Source organism: Manduca sexta, chromosome 26 (genome assembly GCF_014839805.1).
Source record: "Manduca sexta isolate Smith_Timp_Sample1 chromosome 26, JHU_Msex_v1.0, whole genome shotgun sequence".
In the NCBI taxonomy this organism is placed as follows: Eukaryota; Metazoa; Arthropoda; class Insecta; order Lepidoptera; family Sphingidae; genus Manduca; species Manduca sexta.
Genome location: NC_051140.1, coordinates 17,833,103 through 17,852,317, shown reverse-complemented (window position 1 = coordinate 17,852,317; position 19,215 = coordinate 17,833,103). Strand labels below are relative to the sequence as shown.

The window sequence follows — 19,215 nt, the reverse complement described above, 5'->3', positions numbered from 1 at the left end:
ACCATGAACATAAATAAAACAATTCAGAGGTATTATAGCAAGAAGCAATCTTGGCAGTCGCGTGATAATGGTTGGTAAAGTTTTAGTATGAAGTAGTAATAAGAACAAATAGACAGAAGCGATAACCAAGGGCCGTATTCTCTTTACGTTATTTTGTCAGTGCGTAACAATCACGTAACGCACCACGTCGCGTTTAAGACAGTAAAAATTGACATACAGAATACCATTTCACGCAAATTGCACTAAGATAACATAACGCGGCAGTGTTGCAAGTTTACAATGTCATACAGCCATTTAAAAGAAGCGATCCCAATCTCAATCTTCAATCCGATTCCGAAAACGAACGAATCAAAATAACTCATTTGTAACCTTGTCAAAAAACCTTTGTTCTGATTGGTCCATTTTTGAGATAGATCGAAACAAGCGATTGGGATCGTAAATCTACTATCTACTGCGTAATACATTGGTGTCTTTGTAGTTGTAAGGCATGGAGACAGCGGACTTCGAGTTCTTAGATACGATTCTTGTCGGGCTATACTTTTTTTATTCTAACACAAGATGTTTGAGATTAAATACTACAGCGGGGGATGCCGTCAGACTTCTAGCCTATTGTAAGATCTAAGTCTAATCTATCCTATAACATGTGTAAAAACGGGCCACCGACACAACATTATAGTATAAGCGCAGAACAATAATACTATGCAAAACATTAACATAAAATTTTCCACATACTTTTTACCTGACTGCGTCAATTATTTATTTTCCAACCAATGAACGCTGCAAAACATGCTCGTTCGCACCAAGATCCTAATACGTTAAACATATTCTAGTTTTTATAAGAGAAATAAAACATCATCTGTTATTCGAAGCATTAACCTACCGCAATAAATAACTATTAAATTATCACATAAAATACCCGACATAAAGTCGGAAATCCCGCGCAAGGCCGTCACGGATGATATTACAAGTGCGTAAGTAACCACGTGTTTTTATAACACACCCGGACAAACGAGGAAGATTGGCTGAGAGGTAAGTGAGATTTCAAGAGGTGCCAATACCTTGTCCCTTTCCTAATAGGGATAATCTAATTTATTTCGCCTGAAGCTCCACCCGCTTGATAAGTTCTACCGGGATAAATATGTCCTTAGTATAAAAAGTTGCCTATAGCACACCTAATGTTACTTCCCATGAGTGAAAAAAATCAAAATCAGTTTAGAAGTTCCTGGGATTAGCGTGTTAAATCAAACAAATACGCAAACTCTTCAGTTTTATGTTAGTGTAGATAGATGTTGCCTTCCTTTATTTCTATTTGATATATTTCGATGAGGGCTAAACAGATCAGTGTTTCCAAAGACTCGTTGAGCTTCACCGCTCAGTAGCAAAAATGTATGCCAATGCCGATCCTGGCTTACAGGAGTTACGGTGGCGAGTGTAAGGGAAGATAGTCCCTATACATACTACATAAAGTAATTGCAAAAGATGGTCCTCTTCGACATGGTCATATCTCTCTCTCCAGCGTAATGACGGAACACACTTTTCAAACATATAGCAAAAAGAATATAAGATTTCTATTACAAATCCAATATACAATCCGGCCATGAGTCTCAATATACAATTATCTAGGCATTCTAGGCAGTTAAATCCGCTATCAATGATGCCTAGATCCATCCAATAGCGATCCGCAACACGCCCATTCGCTCGGTCACGATCGGAACCAATCGGTTATCTACGGAATTGGTTTTCAATTGTGGACGACAATGCAATATGACTGCACATGTCTTGTACTTTTGCTACGGTTGTCAAAATTTTATGAAATAGAAACGAAGATTTTTAATTAGATTCTACAGCATTAATACTCTATGTTTGCGTATTGGTGCTTTGAAACCGGTGGGGTTCTCAGTTCGCTACCTTGGTCGGATATAGCGTAAAAATTAAGTTCGAGACTTGAAGTTTTTACAAAATTTCACATAACGTTAATTTATATTCACAAAACATCACTCATACATTGATCGATAACGAAATGAATCCCATGTAATATCTAAATTAAGGTTCGGCACGTACGGTCAATTTTGAGTTAGATCATAAATACATTTGCAACATGTTAGATAACATCATCCATATCAATGACGGCCATTTACTGCTCAATCACGATATACATAGAGTTCATACTCAATAGGGTACCGGACTCATTTTTGTTCTTTACTATTATCAAATATTTACATAATATAAATTATAACACAGAAGGAATTATTAAAATCCGGTAAAAAATCAACAAGTTATAAGTCTTTGAATTTCGGTGGAAGGGGTAATTAACAAGAAACAGAAAAGAGACGAAATATCCACATGTGACGTCATCGGGAATTTCGACGTGTGCGAAAAAAAGAGATGAAGCGATATCCCCACATCGCGCCCACTTCTGCACATTACAATATTTTAAATATGAATTACTCGCTCATTTTTTTACCAATTGTTATGCAGTTTTCGCAGGAGTGCTTCTTTTTCGTATTATTAACCATTACACATAGAATAATGTACAAAATCAAGCATAGGCCGGTCCCCTATTGTAGATTTTAGCGCTATCAATGCGCGGCACCGGTAATGACCCATTTCATTAGTGCACAATGAACACATAGACTCCACAAAATATTGATTATTAGGTTGATTAAGTACTAGCGAAATGATGCAGACGTCATTCATATTACACGCCATATCGACGGTCCCTACGTAAAGTATCGAATCTGCAAAATTGCATTTCGCAGATGCAATACTTTGCGTAGGGACTGTCGAATATACATCGCTTGTTTAGTGTTTATTACCATGGCGATAAGCACTTCGATCCTTATTGTCTTAAATAAATGTAGTTCATTTTAATAAGGACCGTTTAAATACCGACAGTCCCTACGCAAAGTATCGAATCTGCAAAATGCCATTTTGCAGATTCGATACTATACGTAGGGAACGTCGATATACGTTACGACAAATCAGTACGATTTATTTATTAAAATCCATAGCCCTTAATACTACAGTGATACAATCTGATACACATATCTTAAGACCAATAACGGATTTATATTTTATTTGCACGATTGAATACACTATAGGACGAAGTTTATTTGGTAGCCGAAAGCAGTAAAATTAATACACCCGAGTAAGTCATGAATAAAATAATTCGTAAGCATCCTCAATCTTCAAATTACGCCGATTTGCTTGTAGTTTGAAAGTTCATTAAAATGTCAAGTATTTACAAAATACAATACGATATCTGGATTCGATTTAAATCGTACAGGGGCCTTATTCTCTATCCCGCACGTTATTTTTACAGTGCGTAACAAGCACGTAACACAACGCATCATGTTTAGGACTATAGAAATTTGGCTTACAGAATACCATTCCACGCACATTTCTCGAAGATAACATGACACGGCCGCGTTACGCGTTTACACTATCATACTGAATAAGGGCCCTGTTCGATCTTTTGTTTTCTGAGTAACGAGGTATCCATGGATGAGAAAAATTTCGTGTTTAATGTAAATTTTTAAACAGTGACTTAGATAATTAAAATTGGATTAATAGTTCGACCTACGCAACGGTCCTAACTAAAATATTATAACGTAGATCTCGGTGGCATTGGGTTTGATTTTTCACGTCGTATTTGATTTATTAAGTACATGAGACAAATCTTTTAATATAAGTCGAATTTCAATAATCCGATAAAGTTTGCTTCTGGCGTACTTGGCGATCCGCTGTAAAACTCAAAATTAACACTTCTCTGTTCTCAATACATTGAAGAAACTCTCAGTTAATGATAAATCTAACATCTATTACATTGAAACTAATAAAATAAAATTATTCAAAAGACAAGTTTTGCGAGGTAAGCCAAACACGTGTTTGATATCACCATGTCAAATATGTAAAATAACGTGAATATATAAAATGTAACTTCCAACTAACACAAAGTACACTATCAAAGGTTAAAAAATAATATACATATTTACAGATGATATAAACAGACTATAAACTATTCTCATTATCCTTTTGCCCTGACCTTAATTAATTTGGGATCGACAACCATAAAATGATACTGTTTTAACAACCTTTACAGCTAGGGAAAAACAGATTCTGCTATGCTACTGAAATCATTAAAGAATACAATAAAAAATATATATGCTGAAAGAATTTCCACTTCATGTCATATCACGCACGTAATAGCGGAAGTAGTAGTAAACTACCACGATCATATGTAAATTTGTTATAACAATACGACCATTATGAACATCACGAGTTTATATTATGACGAGTTAGCGATTTGCTAAGACGAGTCATCGTATTACATTACAATATGGGCTACAAATCGTATCAAATGTATATTAAATCCCCAACAATTGTATATGCCGTCACGCGAGACCACTCTAGCATTATGAGAATAGTTTATAGTAATTTTGTACATTGTTTTCACGTGATAGATGAGAACTACAAATGAGGACGCATACCGAGTGGTACACATTAGTGTGCCTTGGGAACTCTCATTTCTTATACAAAAACAAAATCGATCGGAAAGATAGAGACAAATTGGAAAAATACGTATTTATATCAAATTGTAGGATAATTTCTGAATTGATATTACCATTTACAATTGACTAGTTGATATGCATCATTAGTGAATACGTTATGCATTTGTATTAATATACAAACATAATTTATATGAGCAACAATACCGACTGTGCCTAGCGATCTTTATTGATCGGCTAGAACGCGCCTATATTTAAAACGTCCCACTCGATACACTTATCAGATTAATCCATTTTATCAATCCATCCTTTACTCTGACAACATAATGTATCGACAATGATATATTTAACCTGTTCGCATTTCAATATAATCAGTACATATTGTATATTTAATACTAAAAACGTATTCAGGTTTCCGAGACGTAGGTTACGATTTTTCAAAACGATTTATATCGTAGTCAATTCTCATAGCGTGGCCGTATGAGTAAACGTAGGCAAGATTTATATTTGACTTCTATGATACGAGTCTAAATATTGAGTTATGATGAACTCAATACCTATTTCTGCTGATATCGCCCTCTCAGTAATCGCCAACCATCTAATAAAATTATTGGGCACGTGTGTAATTGCATTATAGACAATCCGAGTGTATTGATTAGCTATTGTATTAATAATCGACTCATAATCGATTTGGAACGGGTTAATTGTTTGCAATTAAAAATTCATTTTGAACGCGTGTCGGTCACAAACTATCTACTCTGAAGTAAACTGCATTGACATAATATGGAAATCAATAATGCATATTATTAATTAGGGTAGTTATTGTTTTATTTAGAAAAATAGATTTAGTATTACTGTTTGTAGGAACATATTTCGTCCTTGCATAATCGGAATTCTGTCTCATGAATATCATATCAACTAGAGATTACAAACACCCAAATATAACGTAGAGATAAAAGGAAAGAGCTACTTCAATAAGTCGTTAAATGTTATTTATTGGGGTATTTCCATTAATATATTTCGTTATCGTTCCGATAAATTAGATACAAATCCCGGATATAACGCTCTGGTTAGTGGCAAAATATCACTTTATGTCATAATTGACATACATTTAGTACACAGTTGAAGAGCTCTATTTTAAGATCAGTTTTACGGGTTTTACCCCTTTTTATTTTTGTTTATTTTTACTTCTACCGTGTAGAAGACTTTGCTGCCTTCATGGTCACAAGGCGGACTAATATTCGCGTAGATACAAGGAATCTAAAGAAGACGCTAAATTCATAACAAATTTTACCGCTTTTGGACACTTTGTCAAAAACTGATTATAATAGCGAGAATGATACACGACCTCAATATGCTTCAAATAACCAAAAGCAGAAGTGCAAAATATTACTAAAAACCAAAATACGACCAATCCATGTCATCTCATAGTCTCAGTGTCGAGTATAGAGTTAGTAAAACTCTTGTTAAAAGCTACAAAAACTTGCGGCGCGATGTTTGTACTGCAGCCTTGTACTTTGTGTTATTTGAAAATGTCGTATAGCTTTAAGTTATCATATAGCGCGAATAGTCGAATGAATCCTACGTCGATTTGTCTACAGTACATGTTGCTATATGTTACGTCTAAAAGATGACATAAAAGAAGATAAAACGCCTAACTTCAGACCGGTAGAAGTATCTAACGTAGTACTGGCATATTTATACATTTGATATACACAATCAAACGATAAATTCAAATGAAACGACGATATTCGTACAGACCAAATTACGTTACACACGCAATGCTTTTAAGGGCATGTAAAAACGCGTGAACTTTCGCTTGGAGGCAGACGCGGAATAAAATTAACCCGACACACGTGTGATACGCACTCTGAATATATACGTGTATAACCGTGGTGCGTACGTGAGGACATACGACAATCGTGTCGTATTGTGAATCGTATTGTATGCAGAATCAATACATATTAGTATAGGTAGTATATTATTATGTAATCAATAAATATTGACCTAAATGATATTGCAGAAATGGCGGAGTATATTTCTGGCAACTCTTGTGGATCTTTTTCAAATCTAAAAACATTTTTTTTGTGCACAGCTCAAGTTCATTGCTACTATCTATCGACTCTACGAGTTAATGAGGCGTTATAGCCTTGTATTTCTTAAATATAAACGATCTTTTCAATAAAATAAACCTATCGTTTAATATGTTTAAAAAACAGCTTCTAAGGTTGTTATTGTGTTAAGCATAATTTAAATACAAGCCAAGGCTTAGTCCACGATGTTTGAATGAATGGATGAAGGGTTGAATGAATGAATGAATGAAGAACTTTATTGTATACACCAAATACAGAAAAATTAATACAATTATTATATTGATTGATGTTTGAAAACATTAAAGTTTTACTAGATTATTGTTAACTTTTTTATAAATTTTAATTATTTACCAATTGACGATGTAATTTCTGTGTCTGATGCTATCACTGTTACCTTTGTTATAACTTGAAAAACATATACCACTGTCAACTCCATTCACTCCTGTATGCCTTTTCACCTAGTATATTATAAAATAAAGATTAACAGCATAATATATTGCAATAGTGCACTCACCTTGGCACGCAGATAGAATGATATATGCCGTGATTCCTCAACACGTGGATGAACTCCGGCAGCGTCCGACAGGCGCCCATGATGCTGAACAAGGCCAGCGCGCTGTTCCATATTATAAGGGTCCGTCGGAGCTCAAATCTGGAGACAAAAGAAATGAAGTTGAATAAAATATAAAAGTTAATACATGGATCTTAAAAATCATGTTAAACTGAAAGGTGGTTACTTAATTTTTTAATATAAATATGATATGCAATAAAAAAAAATTATCAAAAAAACGAGACCAGCAAGTCACCAACATGTATGTTTCTGCTACAGAACAGCATCGAAGCCTTAACGTATGCTGGTTTAAAACATTTTAATCGAAGAAGAACCAATTAAATTATCATTTATTGTTGCAGTGACGAATACTACGACATAGTCAATGTCAACTTTACAATTCAAAGTCCTGACTGGTGTTGCTATTATTTATGGGCATCACACTTAGATACCATGAGGCGAGAATTTAGTAGGTATTTGGAAAAAGCCCGAACAATCGACGTGTTTAATGACCGTACGTAATCGATGATTACCAAGGCATGGTGTTTGGTAATACGAGGAAACTAATGATTCAGTCTTATGTACCGTTATGGGTAACTAACAATTGCTTGTGCATTTTACGACACGTGTGCAATGATACTACTGATGATGCCACTATAAAAAGGTAGTTATTAGCTGATTTTCTTAGACTATATTAATTTGTTTCACTTTTATTCTAGCAAGATTTCCATGTATGAAACATATATAAATAGCCAATAAGCCAAGAAGGAAGCATGTACTACATAAAATCGTTGTAAGATCGACAGTAATAATATATAAAGTTACGTAAAACGTAATTTTAAATGAACACATTAGTTTTAAAATAACCATTATGTTTATATTCTACCATACATCAAAAAATTACAAACGTTTATAAAATCGTGAATAATATTATACACTTATGTTTAATCTAGAACTTAATAACGACGGTCCATTTATAACAATCGCTAAGATTGCAGTTAATAACTACGGCCGACACAATGATCGAATAATTATGACTCTATTGAATAAACGCATTGCGGTAACGCTTCATACATGTTTTTCTGTCAATTGTTAATTGTTTTGCTTTATCTAATTATACTTCATTTATGACAGTAAGGTAAAAAATATAATAAAATCTCAAACAAATAATTTCCGTGTCATATTTCTGTGTACAATTTAAATACCTAATGGGACGTTATGTCGTTCTGTTCAAATAAAAGGAAATTAATAGTAATATTAAAGTGGACAAAGGAAATCTCAAGTTGACCAAATGGATAAATATAATTAACATCCTAAATATGACAAAACAAAACAGGAAACACTATTCGCATACTTGTCAGTTCCTGTCATGTCAAAGCCAATTGGTTCGCGTATGCATAATATATACCTATACCTCTAGCCGAATTTCGGCCACGGCGGCCAATTTTAACGTAGATCAGATAGGTATGCACGAGATATTATAGAGCACAAGTGTGTGCGCAATACACAGGTACAGAGAGTTCTGTTCCTTCACACTCATAATTTGGTGAGACGGCAATCCTACACGACTGGACAAATTTCAGGCGCAGGATCAACGGCTTTACATGATTTCCGAAGCACGGAGGATCACCCGCCAACTTCTAATGTTAACTTCTAATAATAAAGAGTATAAGATCAACATAAACTCAATCATATAGGTACTATACAGCAGTAGTTTGTGAGTTTAGATGTTCTTAACAAAAATTAATATTATTTCATTGATTTAACGGTATCTCCGAATGCTATCGTTTATTATTTAGGGAACGGAATCGCGCTGTGTCGTAAACAAAAGCCGTTAAAAAAGGAAAAAAAGGAAAAAAGGTTTTTTTTCTCGAACCTAACATGTGATTTAGGTTCTTAAGAACCAAAGAAATAATTCAAAGTGAATCAATTATTAGTTATTATTGAATCCGCTGTCTTAAATACCGGATAACCGATAAAACTGTAAGGGCATCGAATATCTTGAGACAAAGAAAGACACTGGAGCGAAGGTTATTTAGAAACAATAGGCACCCTTGAATCTGATGCAGCAAGTTTATAGTGTGATGTATAAAGCTTATTCGTTTTTTTTTTCAATGGCTTCGAATGGCAATTCACTACATCCCTTCATGTAAACGTTTGTATACGATAAAATTTTACGAACTTGAGGAAATCAAGGAACTAAGAAATTTCAAGGGCTAATTATAATTAATCTACATAATTATATCAAAACAATTCCATAAATAGCTTTATGGAGCAAAATACAAACGAACCGTACAATACTTTTTATGAACATATTATGACGCACTTCACACGGACTAGAAAATTAGCGGAATATTCCGAAGTTACAAAGATCATATATTCGCTGTTGATTGATAAAATAACAAAAAGTTAAAACAAAAAAAAGGATGTGCAAAAACGTGTATGTAACATCGAAGTAGGAAAAAAGAAGTAACAAAGTTTAAACAATTAACGCGCTTATACCATAAGCGTTAAGAGCAAACATCACGCAGCAATCAAACTCATATTTTTTTCAACAGCATGAAAATAGGAGTAGATCGCACGCAAAATAAGTAGCAATGACGTAGAGAACTAGATTACTAAATACTGACCCTAGACAATGGTATTACTCCGCATTAGTAAGTCAATTAGAGAAGCAGCTCTGCACTGTAGTGCTATAAATAAAACTACAATTGCGATGTTAAGTTAATAAAAAAAATAACTGGATTCTCGGCTTAAGGAACCCGATATTGATGCATAAAATATATAAATAATGCCAAGTATCAAAAAAGATACTTGGCATTAATTGAAAAGCGGCGATAGCCTAGTTGGGTGTGGAACGGACTGCCGAGACGAGTGTCCGCAGGTTCAAATCCCAAGGGCACACACCTCTGACTTTTCTAAAAAGTTATGTGTGTATTCTTTGTGAATTATCGCTTGCTTTAATGGTGAGGGAAAACATCGTGAGGAAACCTGCATAACAGAAAAAATTTTCCATAGGAATTTTCGAGGGTGTGTGAAGTCTACCAATCCGCACTAGGCCAGCGTGGTGGAGTAAGGCCTAATCCCTCTCAGTAGTAGAGGAGGCCCGTGCCCAATAGTGGGACAGTATATAATACAGGGCTGATATTATTACTGTATAAAAAAAAATACCATCTTTCATACTATGGAGGAAACGCGTCCCCAACACTGGAACGATACAAAAAAGCGGTAATTATTTGTAATAACCCACTCAACGCCGACATCGACAATGACCTTAAATCAATTGCATCAATTAGTGTTTACATAGAAAACAGATTCTATAATCGTAATCCCGATATCACGACACATTATTGCATTATCAATCATAATAATGTCACATGTTAATACGTGATTGATAATGTTCAGCAAAATATTGGTTCTCTCAACCTGCATTGTTATGTAAACATTGGAACCTATGCTCATAAGTTTTTAACTAGCAACTACCCCTCAGAGTAAACGTGAAGCACTCGAGAACTTAACTTTCACATACACATACTGAAACGCGCGCATAAAAAGCGCATGTCGGCATTTATAAACATGTGCACAAACCCTAACATCAAACTACTATGTTTACTTTATATGCAAGGTCTATTAAAAATAGAACACACAAACTCGGTCGACCTGTCCATCAACTAGTTGACCGACATAAAATAAACAATGCTTCCTAGTTACGACATGTTTGACAACAAATCCAAAACTGTACTGCTTCATAAACAAGTTGTTTGATTTTACCCATAGTTCGTGTTAACCGGGCTTTAATGTTACCATTCAGGTTTGTAAAGGGATATTTCCACCTCATTAAACGATACCGCCATTACCGTAGTTAGCCTTGTCGACAGATGTTTCTCGAAGATTGAAACATAGCACGTGTTTGTGTTATAAATCCAGTTCTCTCTATGGTTTAATTATAGTGCCATTACGATCAATTTGCCATAACTCCGTCTAATGCTACTTCAGTTCTCGGAACAACTATAGAATAAGTTTAGTTTACGCTTAATATTGAGATACAACAATATTAGCCAATCACAACGGCCCTATGTCTACGCATGCGGTCAGCACTGAAAAACAGACTTGTTATCACAGCTTTGCTCCGTCCTTAGTTAAAAAAACGTCTATGAATAAGGGAGTTAGGGTTTAATAACTAGCAAGTCATGCATTTGCACGAGCAAAAGTAACCTTTCATGCATAGGATCACTCCTTACTACGTACGGATAGGTAAAGGCAACAAGTGGATACACATTTTACCAAACGTATAAAACACATGTATAGGAAGCAAGATTTTTGTTATATGATAGGATATAAAATTATTTACAATTAAATGAGTGCAATAATTCGCATTAACCGATGCACGATGTTTCTTGTTATTGAAGGATATATTACTTAGATTATAAATATAAGAGTGTCTCTAACATTAACATCTAGTTGGCATTGAACACAAACCGCCAGACTAATGCATGGACATTAGTATGAGTATTGACATCGATCGATGTGCAAACAACAATTAATTACCCATAACTCAACGATGACATTTCGCCTCATTACGTATCTGTGAGTTTGAAAACCTCGTTACGTATCAGTATGAAAAGGTTATATAGAATTGTTTGAATAATTGGAAACTATTACTGTCAATTATTAGTATAAAGAAGAAAAGGCTCCATTGATAGAAAACTACAAAAGGACTATCGTGTGTCAGCAATTCTTTATGCCTTTGAAACCAGCGAATTAATGATCGACATGTATTTAAACCATTCTGCTTCGAATAACATTTCAGATTTATTTTTCAATACTCTTGCGATATGGATTTTTGAATATACAATATTTTAAATTAAGAATTATTCACATTTAAAAACATTGCTAAACATTACACAGTGCTCTATTCGAATTGCAAGCCGGCACAACAATCACAACCGACAACTCATCGAAACCAGTTGTACTTGTTTAACTTGCCAACAACAATAAAATGAGAACGGATCTGGTATTACGTTAATCAGCGTAATGATAAGTCATTATGCGTTTTGTCGTTAGATAACAACAAAGTGTCGGTCTTGAACTTGGCGGTAGCGTGTTGTAATCTGTCGACATACATCACGCGACGCACGACTATCGGGGCTTCTCTGTAATAACTCGTAAATATAGTGCAATAGAGCTTAGTATGTTATTATTGTTATTGCACATATTTAAGGGTAAGCTATAAAACTTTGACTTATATGTCAGTTATATATATTGCTAAGAATCATCTGCTTCATGTGTTGTTTTGTTTTGAATTAAGCAAAAATAATATCGATGTATTTTATCATTAATTTTTTTTAAATCCGTAACTTAAATTACTGCTAAATAGATTGTAATATATGCCGCAACTGAACCTATAAGTACAACAAAAATATTTCAACTATTAAATCAATAGCTATTAACTACACTATCGCAAGAAACTAAAGCCATATTTTATGAAGACTACCAGCGCCGTGAGCAATTAAATAAAAATAAAATAAAATAAAATACTTTATTTATCACGTAGGCGAACAAAGTTGCACTTATGATACGTCAAAACAAAGAATAAGAATAATTATTATTTCTATACAACTATTAAAATTACTTATATAACTATGGAGATTTTAAATTAGGGATAAAGTTTATACAAAAGACAAGGTACAAACCGAAGTAACCAGCTCGGACTGGCAAGTAGGGGGAAATAGAAGGGTAACGCGTCGCGATCCTCACCGGCGAGGCATGAGCCCTAACCTAGCTAACCTACCAGCCTTTCACTAGCTACCTAAGTGATGACTACCCGAACAAGAAAGGCAGAAAGAAACTCCGGGCTTTCTTTTTTGTCATCAATTGTTCAGTACTTCTTTTGTATTTTTTTTTTCAAGTCTTTCTTGTACATAGTCACAATAGTTATATAAGCTAATGCACGCACATCACCGTACAATTCTAATATATTTCCTTCTACCTATAACTTGGGGTCCTTCATAAGAAGCGTGAAGAAGTAATTATGCAGGTCGGCATGACTCTGCCGACCGTCCAGAAGTGCTTGTATCTTTGGTCGGTCGGCACTTCGGGCTTTACTTCGCCTAACATCAGGTGCAGTGAAGCCACTTTTTTGGTTTAGGCGGTTAGGCGGTTATGTTGGGGTCACCGTGCTTTACGACCCGGCGTTGAGCCGCCTGGATTTGATGCTGACCTTCGGACGATCGCTGGGCCGAGTCCCTAACCTGTATACAACGCACGGTAAACCAACTAAAAACTCTGCGATGGCCCTCTCCGGCACATTAGGGACGACTGCGGGCTTCCTAAAAGGAGCAGTGAAGCCACTTTGTCGAGCTTCATTAAAACAATAAAAAGAAACAAAACCTGCCTTATAAACAAAATGTTATTTACAAACATCGCGTTTACATAAGTTCCACGTGGTGTACCATCAGCAACGATAACTGAAAGGTGATAGGTTCAGATAACATCCACGCTGTGTTCACCGTGCTCGCGATAGGAAGTGAACCCGCTCACCTCTAGCGTCGGATGTTGCATTCTTATTATAAACGTGCGACATCGTGTAAACATGATCGATAACATAGTTTCAAAAGTAAATAAATCAATTACGTAACGATTCGACATAATGTAATTTCCGTAGAGTTTTGCTAATTTTAGCGATGTAAGCGAAAGTCTTTGATTCTAAGCGGATAATAAATAAATTATTACAACCCAGTCACACAATCTCACCTCTAAAAGATATCAGTGGTGAAGCGTCCATACAACCAGATCCCTACCGACTTGCCTTTTAGATTTATTTACGTTTGTCTTTTTTTGTGTTAATTTGGCTGCGATATGGTAACCAAATCAATGTTTTTGCCTCGGGTTACCATACGAAAAATGTTATCCTTCGCCACTGAAAGATATAAAGATTTCCGTCTCAAATTCGAGAAACTACGAGACACTTCATGGCATTGCTTCAGACATTGCTTGGGTTGCAGATAAAATTCATCAAAAATCTGACGTCGAATACTATTTGTAAATAGAAGTCTGTTAAGTTTGATAATACGTGACTATTTTAACACAGCAATATTGGGAGCCTTCGTTGCACCTCTGCCTACCTCTTCTGGAGTAAAGGCGTAATCTATATTTTTGGTCGGATTGAATTCTACTATATATCCGTGTTTACTACGCGTTATAATAGAGTTCAAGCCGTTGAAATAAAACCAGCAATACTAAATTAAAGTATAACGAGCATTATTACAAGTTTCTCAAGAGTCAATATCCAAAATTTTATGTATTATTAGTATAATAACCTGTTACAGCCGATTACGCACAATGTTACATCGCCGTACTGCTGACCCACGCGGTAAAAACGTGGTGGATTAGAATATATTATACCAACCTATTAGTATTCCTCATAACTTAAATTTAATTTTCTAGTCATTAAAGTTAATTATTCGCGATTATGCGTAAAATCTGTCAAGATATTTCTCAATATCAGCCGACTTTACGATTCTCGTTTTATAAAAAAAAGGCTAGAGTCCAAGGAAGTTAAAACACACAGACATTTAAGCTTGGAAATAGGTTGTTGATAGGACCATTTTAAATAAGGAAATCAATGCTTATAAATGCGAAAATGTCAGTCTTTTACACATGCACGGGTGAACCACTGAATCGAATTCAAAGAAATTTGTTATGAATATAGTATGAGATCCTGAGAAGGACATAGACTACTTCTTATCCCGCGAAAATGTTTATCGAGACTTATATCCCGGATGACTGTTCACGCGGACGGAGCCGAGAGCAAAAACTAGAGTGAAAATAAAATACAATTCATTGTATTAATATCCTATTATAGCAAACAATTAAATAATATTAATATTTAAAGCTGTATTCATTAAATAAGTTACAACATGACCACGATAACGCAGCAAAACTCCATCAATCGTCAATCCGCTTCAAGATGTTTCTGCCGTCATATTTTACCACGTACTACAAAACTATGGAGTTAATTGCCGCCGAGAGGATTTCTGGAGAGATACGACCCGGCGACCTTCATAAAAAGGCGTACTCTCACCTAAAAAGGCCGACAACCAATCTATGTGCCCTCTGGTATTGCAGATGTTCATGGGTGTCGGTCATCACTTCTCATTACGTGAACCGTGTGATCGTTTGCCGCCTATATCAATAAGAAAACCACAAGATAACTTATCATATTGTCTTTTAACTTATGTTTAATATGTGTCTACAATAATGTCCATAGAAAAGTTTTAACTGGAAATATATGACTCCTGTATCGTGTAGCAATTTAATATAGATCTACGCAAAATATTCCATGAAAATTTTAATACCAAACCTCAGTCAGACATTCGTTTTTTGAACAGCTTTGAAGTCGTACATGATCAGTTCAAAACCGCGTTTATGACTATACAATTAAAGTTCAAAATCAAAGTAAGCAAAAAAAAATGGTAACTGAGATTGCGCACGAAACAGGGGTCATTGACACATTGTAATTTACTTGTAATTTGGGGGTCTGCGGTGAACAAACGATTACATCAAATGTCAGATGTGAAATACATATGGGTTCGTACACAACAAGATTTATTACCCGGGTATATTTTTTATTATAATTTCCTTTAAAAGCCATTCCCGCTACACAAGTCCGTAACACTGTAGCAATAAATAGAGCTACATACACGCCAGCGAAATGTATTTAAAAAATCATTATTTCCCATGACAGTAAATAAAAAGTAGCCTATATGTTAATCCAGAATATGGTCGATCCGTGTACAAAATCTTATCTAAATCCATTTACTTTTAAAAACCTTCCAAATATTTCCATTTTTTTTTGCATTTTAATATTAGTATGAGTTAAGATAAGAAGAAAGATCGGCAGTCGCAATTTACTCCGCGGGATAATGTATAACAGCTATTTAGAATATACAATTATGTATCCTATGATATTCAAACATGCTAAATTACTATATTTTTATAGCAATAATACAAACTATTTGTGAATTACACAAAGTCGATTTTAAGGCTCGAAATACTATACGAGTATTATCAAATTAATATTGTAAGCTTATAGACGATTATTTGGATTAATAATTATTAATCAAAATAAAACATGACAAAAAATCTGATCAATTTGTATTTAAATGACACAATCAGGATTATTAATTGTTATTTAGATGTCGGTTGTTTTAATCTAATTAAAAACTAAATTTGTTACACATATGTTGTAACCATGAAAACACTTATAAGTACAAAATAGGTATTTTTATGGTGGCACACAGAATTCACACACCCTCCGAAATTCCTATAGATATAATTTTCAAAATATGCAGGTAATATTCACATGTTTTTGCGCTTCACCGACTTCACAACTAAGCTTCATAATTCACAAAAGATACACACATAATTTATTAGAAAAATCAGAGGTGTGTTGCCCTTTGGGATTTGAACCTGCGGACATTCGTCTCGGCAGTCCGTTCCACAACCAACTAGGCTATCGCCGCTTACTAGGCTATCGCCGCTTATAATTTTTCAAAAATAACTAAATTAATAAGTAATATTTACATGCAAGTTGCGCAAAATCACGACTTCACAACTAAAAGCTTCATGTAACTTTTACAAAAAGATAGCACTATGGGGGAATTCCGTCTAACTAAATACCAATCCACAATACACAAATGAAATTTGGTATTCATATACATTTTGCCCAAAGGTTTCGTACTCACGAACTCTCGTATGCAGTCGACTTAACATCTAACAGACTACACCGGGATTGACCTTAACAAGAACTAAAATATATTTCATGGTGTACACACATAGATGCAAGTACGGAGAAGGCCACGATTCGATGGATTACCTGTTCTCCTTATACCAAGTCCCCCTCCATACAAACCGCTTCGTAAAAAATAATATTTATGTTAATGTACCCATAAGGAAAATCTTCGTAGAAACGTGTATCGAGCTGTATTTACTTAAAACAAATATTTGCATTCAAGCAGAATATTATATTATCGTACAACGTATAAAGTTTAATCTATTTGTGTAAAATTTACATATAAACTGTATATATATCGTCATACAAAGCAATTAAAAAACTATATATACGAAGCTGTAGAAAACATTGTGCTGACAAAAAGAAAATAATTCCCTGATGGTGAGCGCACGAGACTGATCAAAATCACAACACCGAGAGTTTTAAAGCAAAAAGCACTTTCTCGCACTACTCTCGAAACCTAGGCACTTATTCTCTATGCCTGAAAATGATTTTGAAAAGAGAAACACTAGAGTTTCTTGCGCGTTCTTCTCTGGTGAGAACTGCTTTCGGAACTGGTGGTAGAGGTAATATTAGGTTCAAATAACACACGGTCAATAAGTCCCGAGCCTAGTATATAATTTGCGCTGTTACGGATAAATACTACTGATTTTCAAAATTACTGACCTCTATGTAACACATGTCAAAATTTCATAAACTTTTAACAATTTGTAAAAAAGTTACAGTGATTTTAGTGATGCTACTTTGAGTGTCTCTAAAACAATGGACGAAAAATAATTTCGAGTGTTGTTTAAACATTGTTTTCCAATAGGAAAAAATACCGTTGAAACAAAATTGTGGCGCGATAAATGTTATGAGATCTCTGCTCCATCAAAACCAACAGTTAAACGTTGGTTTGCTGAATTTAAACGTGGGCATACAGACACTAATGATGCTGAACGCTCAGGACGTCCAAATGAGGTTGTGATTCCAAATAATATAAAAAAGGTGTACAAAATCGTTTTGGAAGATAGTAAAGTGATGTTACAAGAGATAGCCAACATTCTAAAGATATCAAAAGGCAATGCATTTGTCATTTTGCAGAAACATTTATCCATGAGAAAGCTCTGTTCAAAGTGGGTACCGCGTTTGCTCACCGCTGACCAAAAGCATCAACGCGTTGAAGCCTCAGAGAGCTGTTTGGAGCTTTTGAGGCGAAATAAAACGAAATTTTTCTTGCAATATGTGACAACAGATGAAATCTGGATCCACCACTACATTCCAGAGTCAAAAAGGTAGTCAATTGAATGGACGACAACCGACGAAAGGCGTCCAAAGCGACCAGAAACACAAATGTCACCTGGCAAGGTTATGGCTTCCGTGTTTTTGGTATGTGCAAGTTATAATATTCATTGACTATCTTCAGAATGGAAAATCGATCAATACCGAATATTATATGGCATAACTGGTGCGTCTGAAGCATAAAATCGCGAAGAAACGGCCTCAAATGCAAAAGAAAAAAGTGCTTTTCCATCAAGACAATGTCGGGTCACACAGCGGTCGCCATAATGGCAAAACTGCATGAATTAAAGATTGACATGATGTCTCACCCACCAAATTCTCTAGTTTTGGATCCCAGCTTCTATTACCTGTTTGCTAAACTGCAAAAAAAATGCTTTCCGGAAAAAATTGGCCGAAAGGAGAAGAGATCACTGAAACTGAAGCGTATTTTGAAGGGTTAGACAAATCGTTTTATAGGAAGGGTATAGAAATTTTAGAGAAGCGCTGGATTGATTGTATCACCTTTGAAGGAGACTATCTTGATGAATAAAACGAATTACGTCAAAAAAAAAATTTTTCTTACCTAGGCTCGGGACTTATTGACCGATGTAATATATTATTTCATATGATAATGTAGACTCGTAACACGGGCGTTACTTTTTCTGAATTGAAATTAGCGTTGAATGGTATTCTGTATCTAATTTCTATTGTCGTAAACGCGACGCAAATCGTTACGTGTTTGTCACTTACTGCCAAAATAACGTGAGACATAGAGAAGGCCCATGAGACATTACGTCTCCTGTAATTGGGCTTGTCTAGCATGCATTGGCGGCAGAATTAAACATCTACCTAAACCTAGGCGCATAGTTAGGCATAAAACAATCATAAAAATTAAAACCAAACTTCGTGGTCATGAATAAGTACATAATAAATACCAGCATAATTATGTCAAACGCCGGGCGCCGGGAGAAAATATGCTGTGCGGTGCATTTATATTCAGATGGGATGTAG

General features: G+C 35.0%; 1 protein-coding gene across 1 annotated transcript in view; it reads right to left on the bottom strand.

Annotated features, from left to right (window-relative positions):
* The window catches only part of LOC115453782 (elongation of very long chain fatty acids protein 6), a 60,658-nt gene that overhangs the window by 29,374 nt on the left and 12,069 nt on the right, over positions 1–19,215 (bottom strand). Inside the window, exon 2 of the mRNA XM_037443658.1 lies at positions 7,116–7,253. Within this exon, the coding sequence (XP_037299555.1) occupies positions 7,116–7,253 (138 nt within the window). The remainder of the gene's footprint in view (positions 1–7,115; positions 7,254–19,215) is intronic.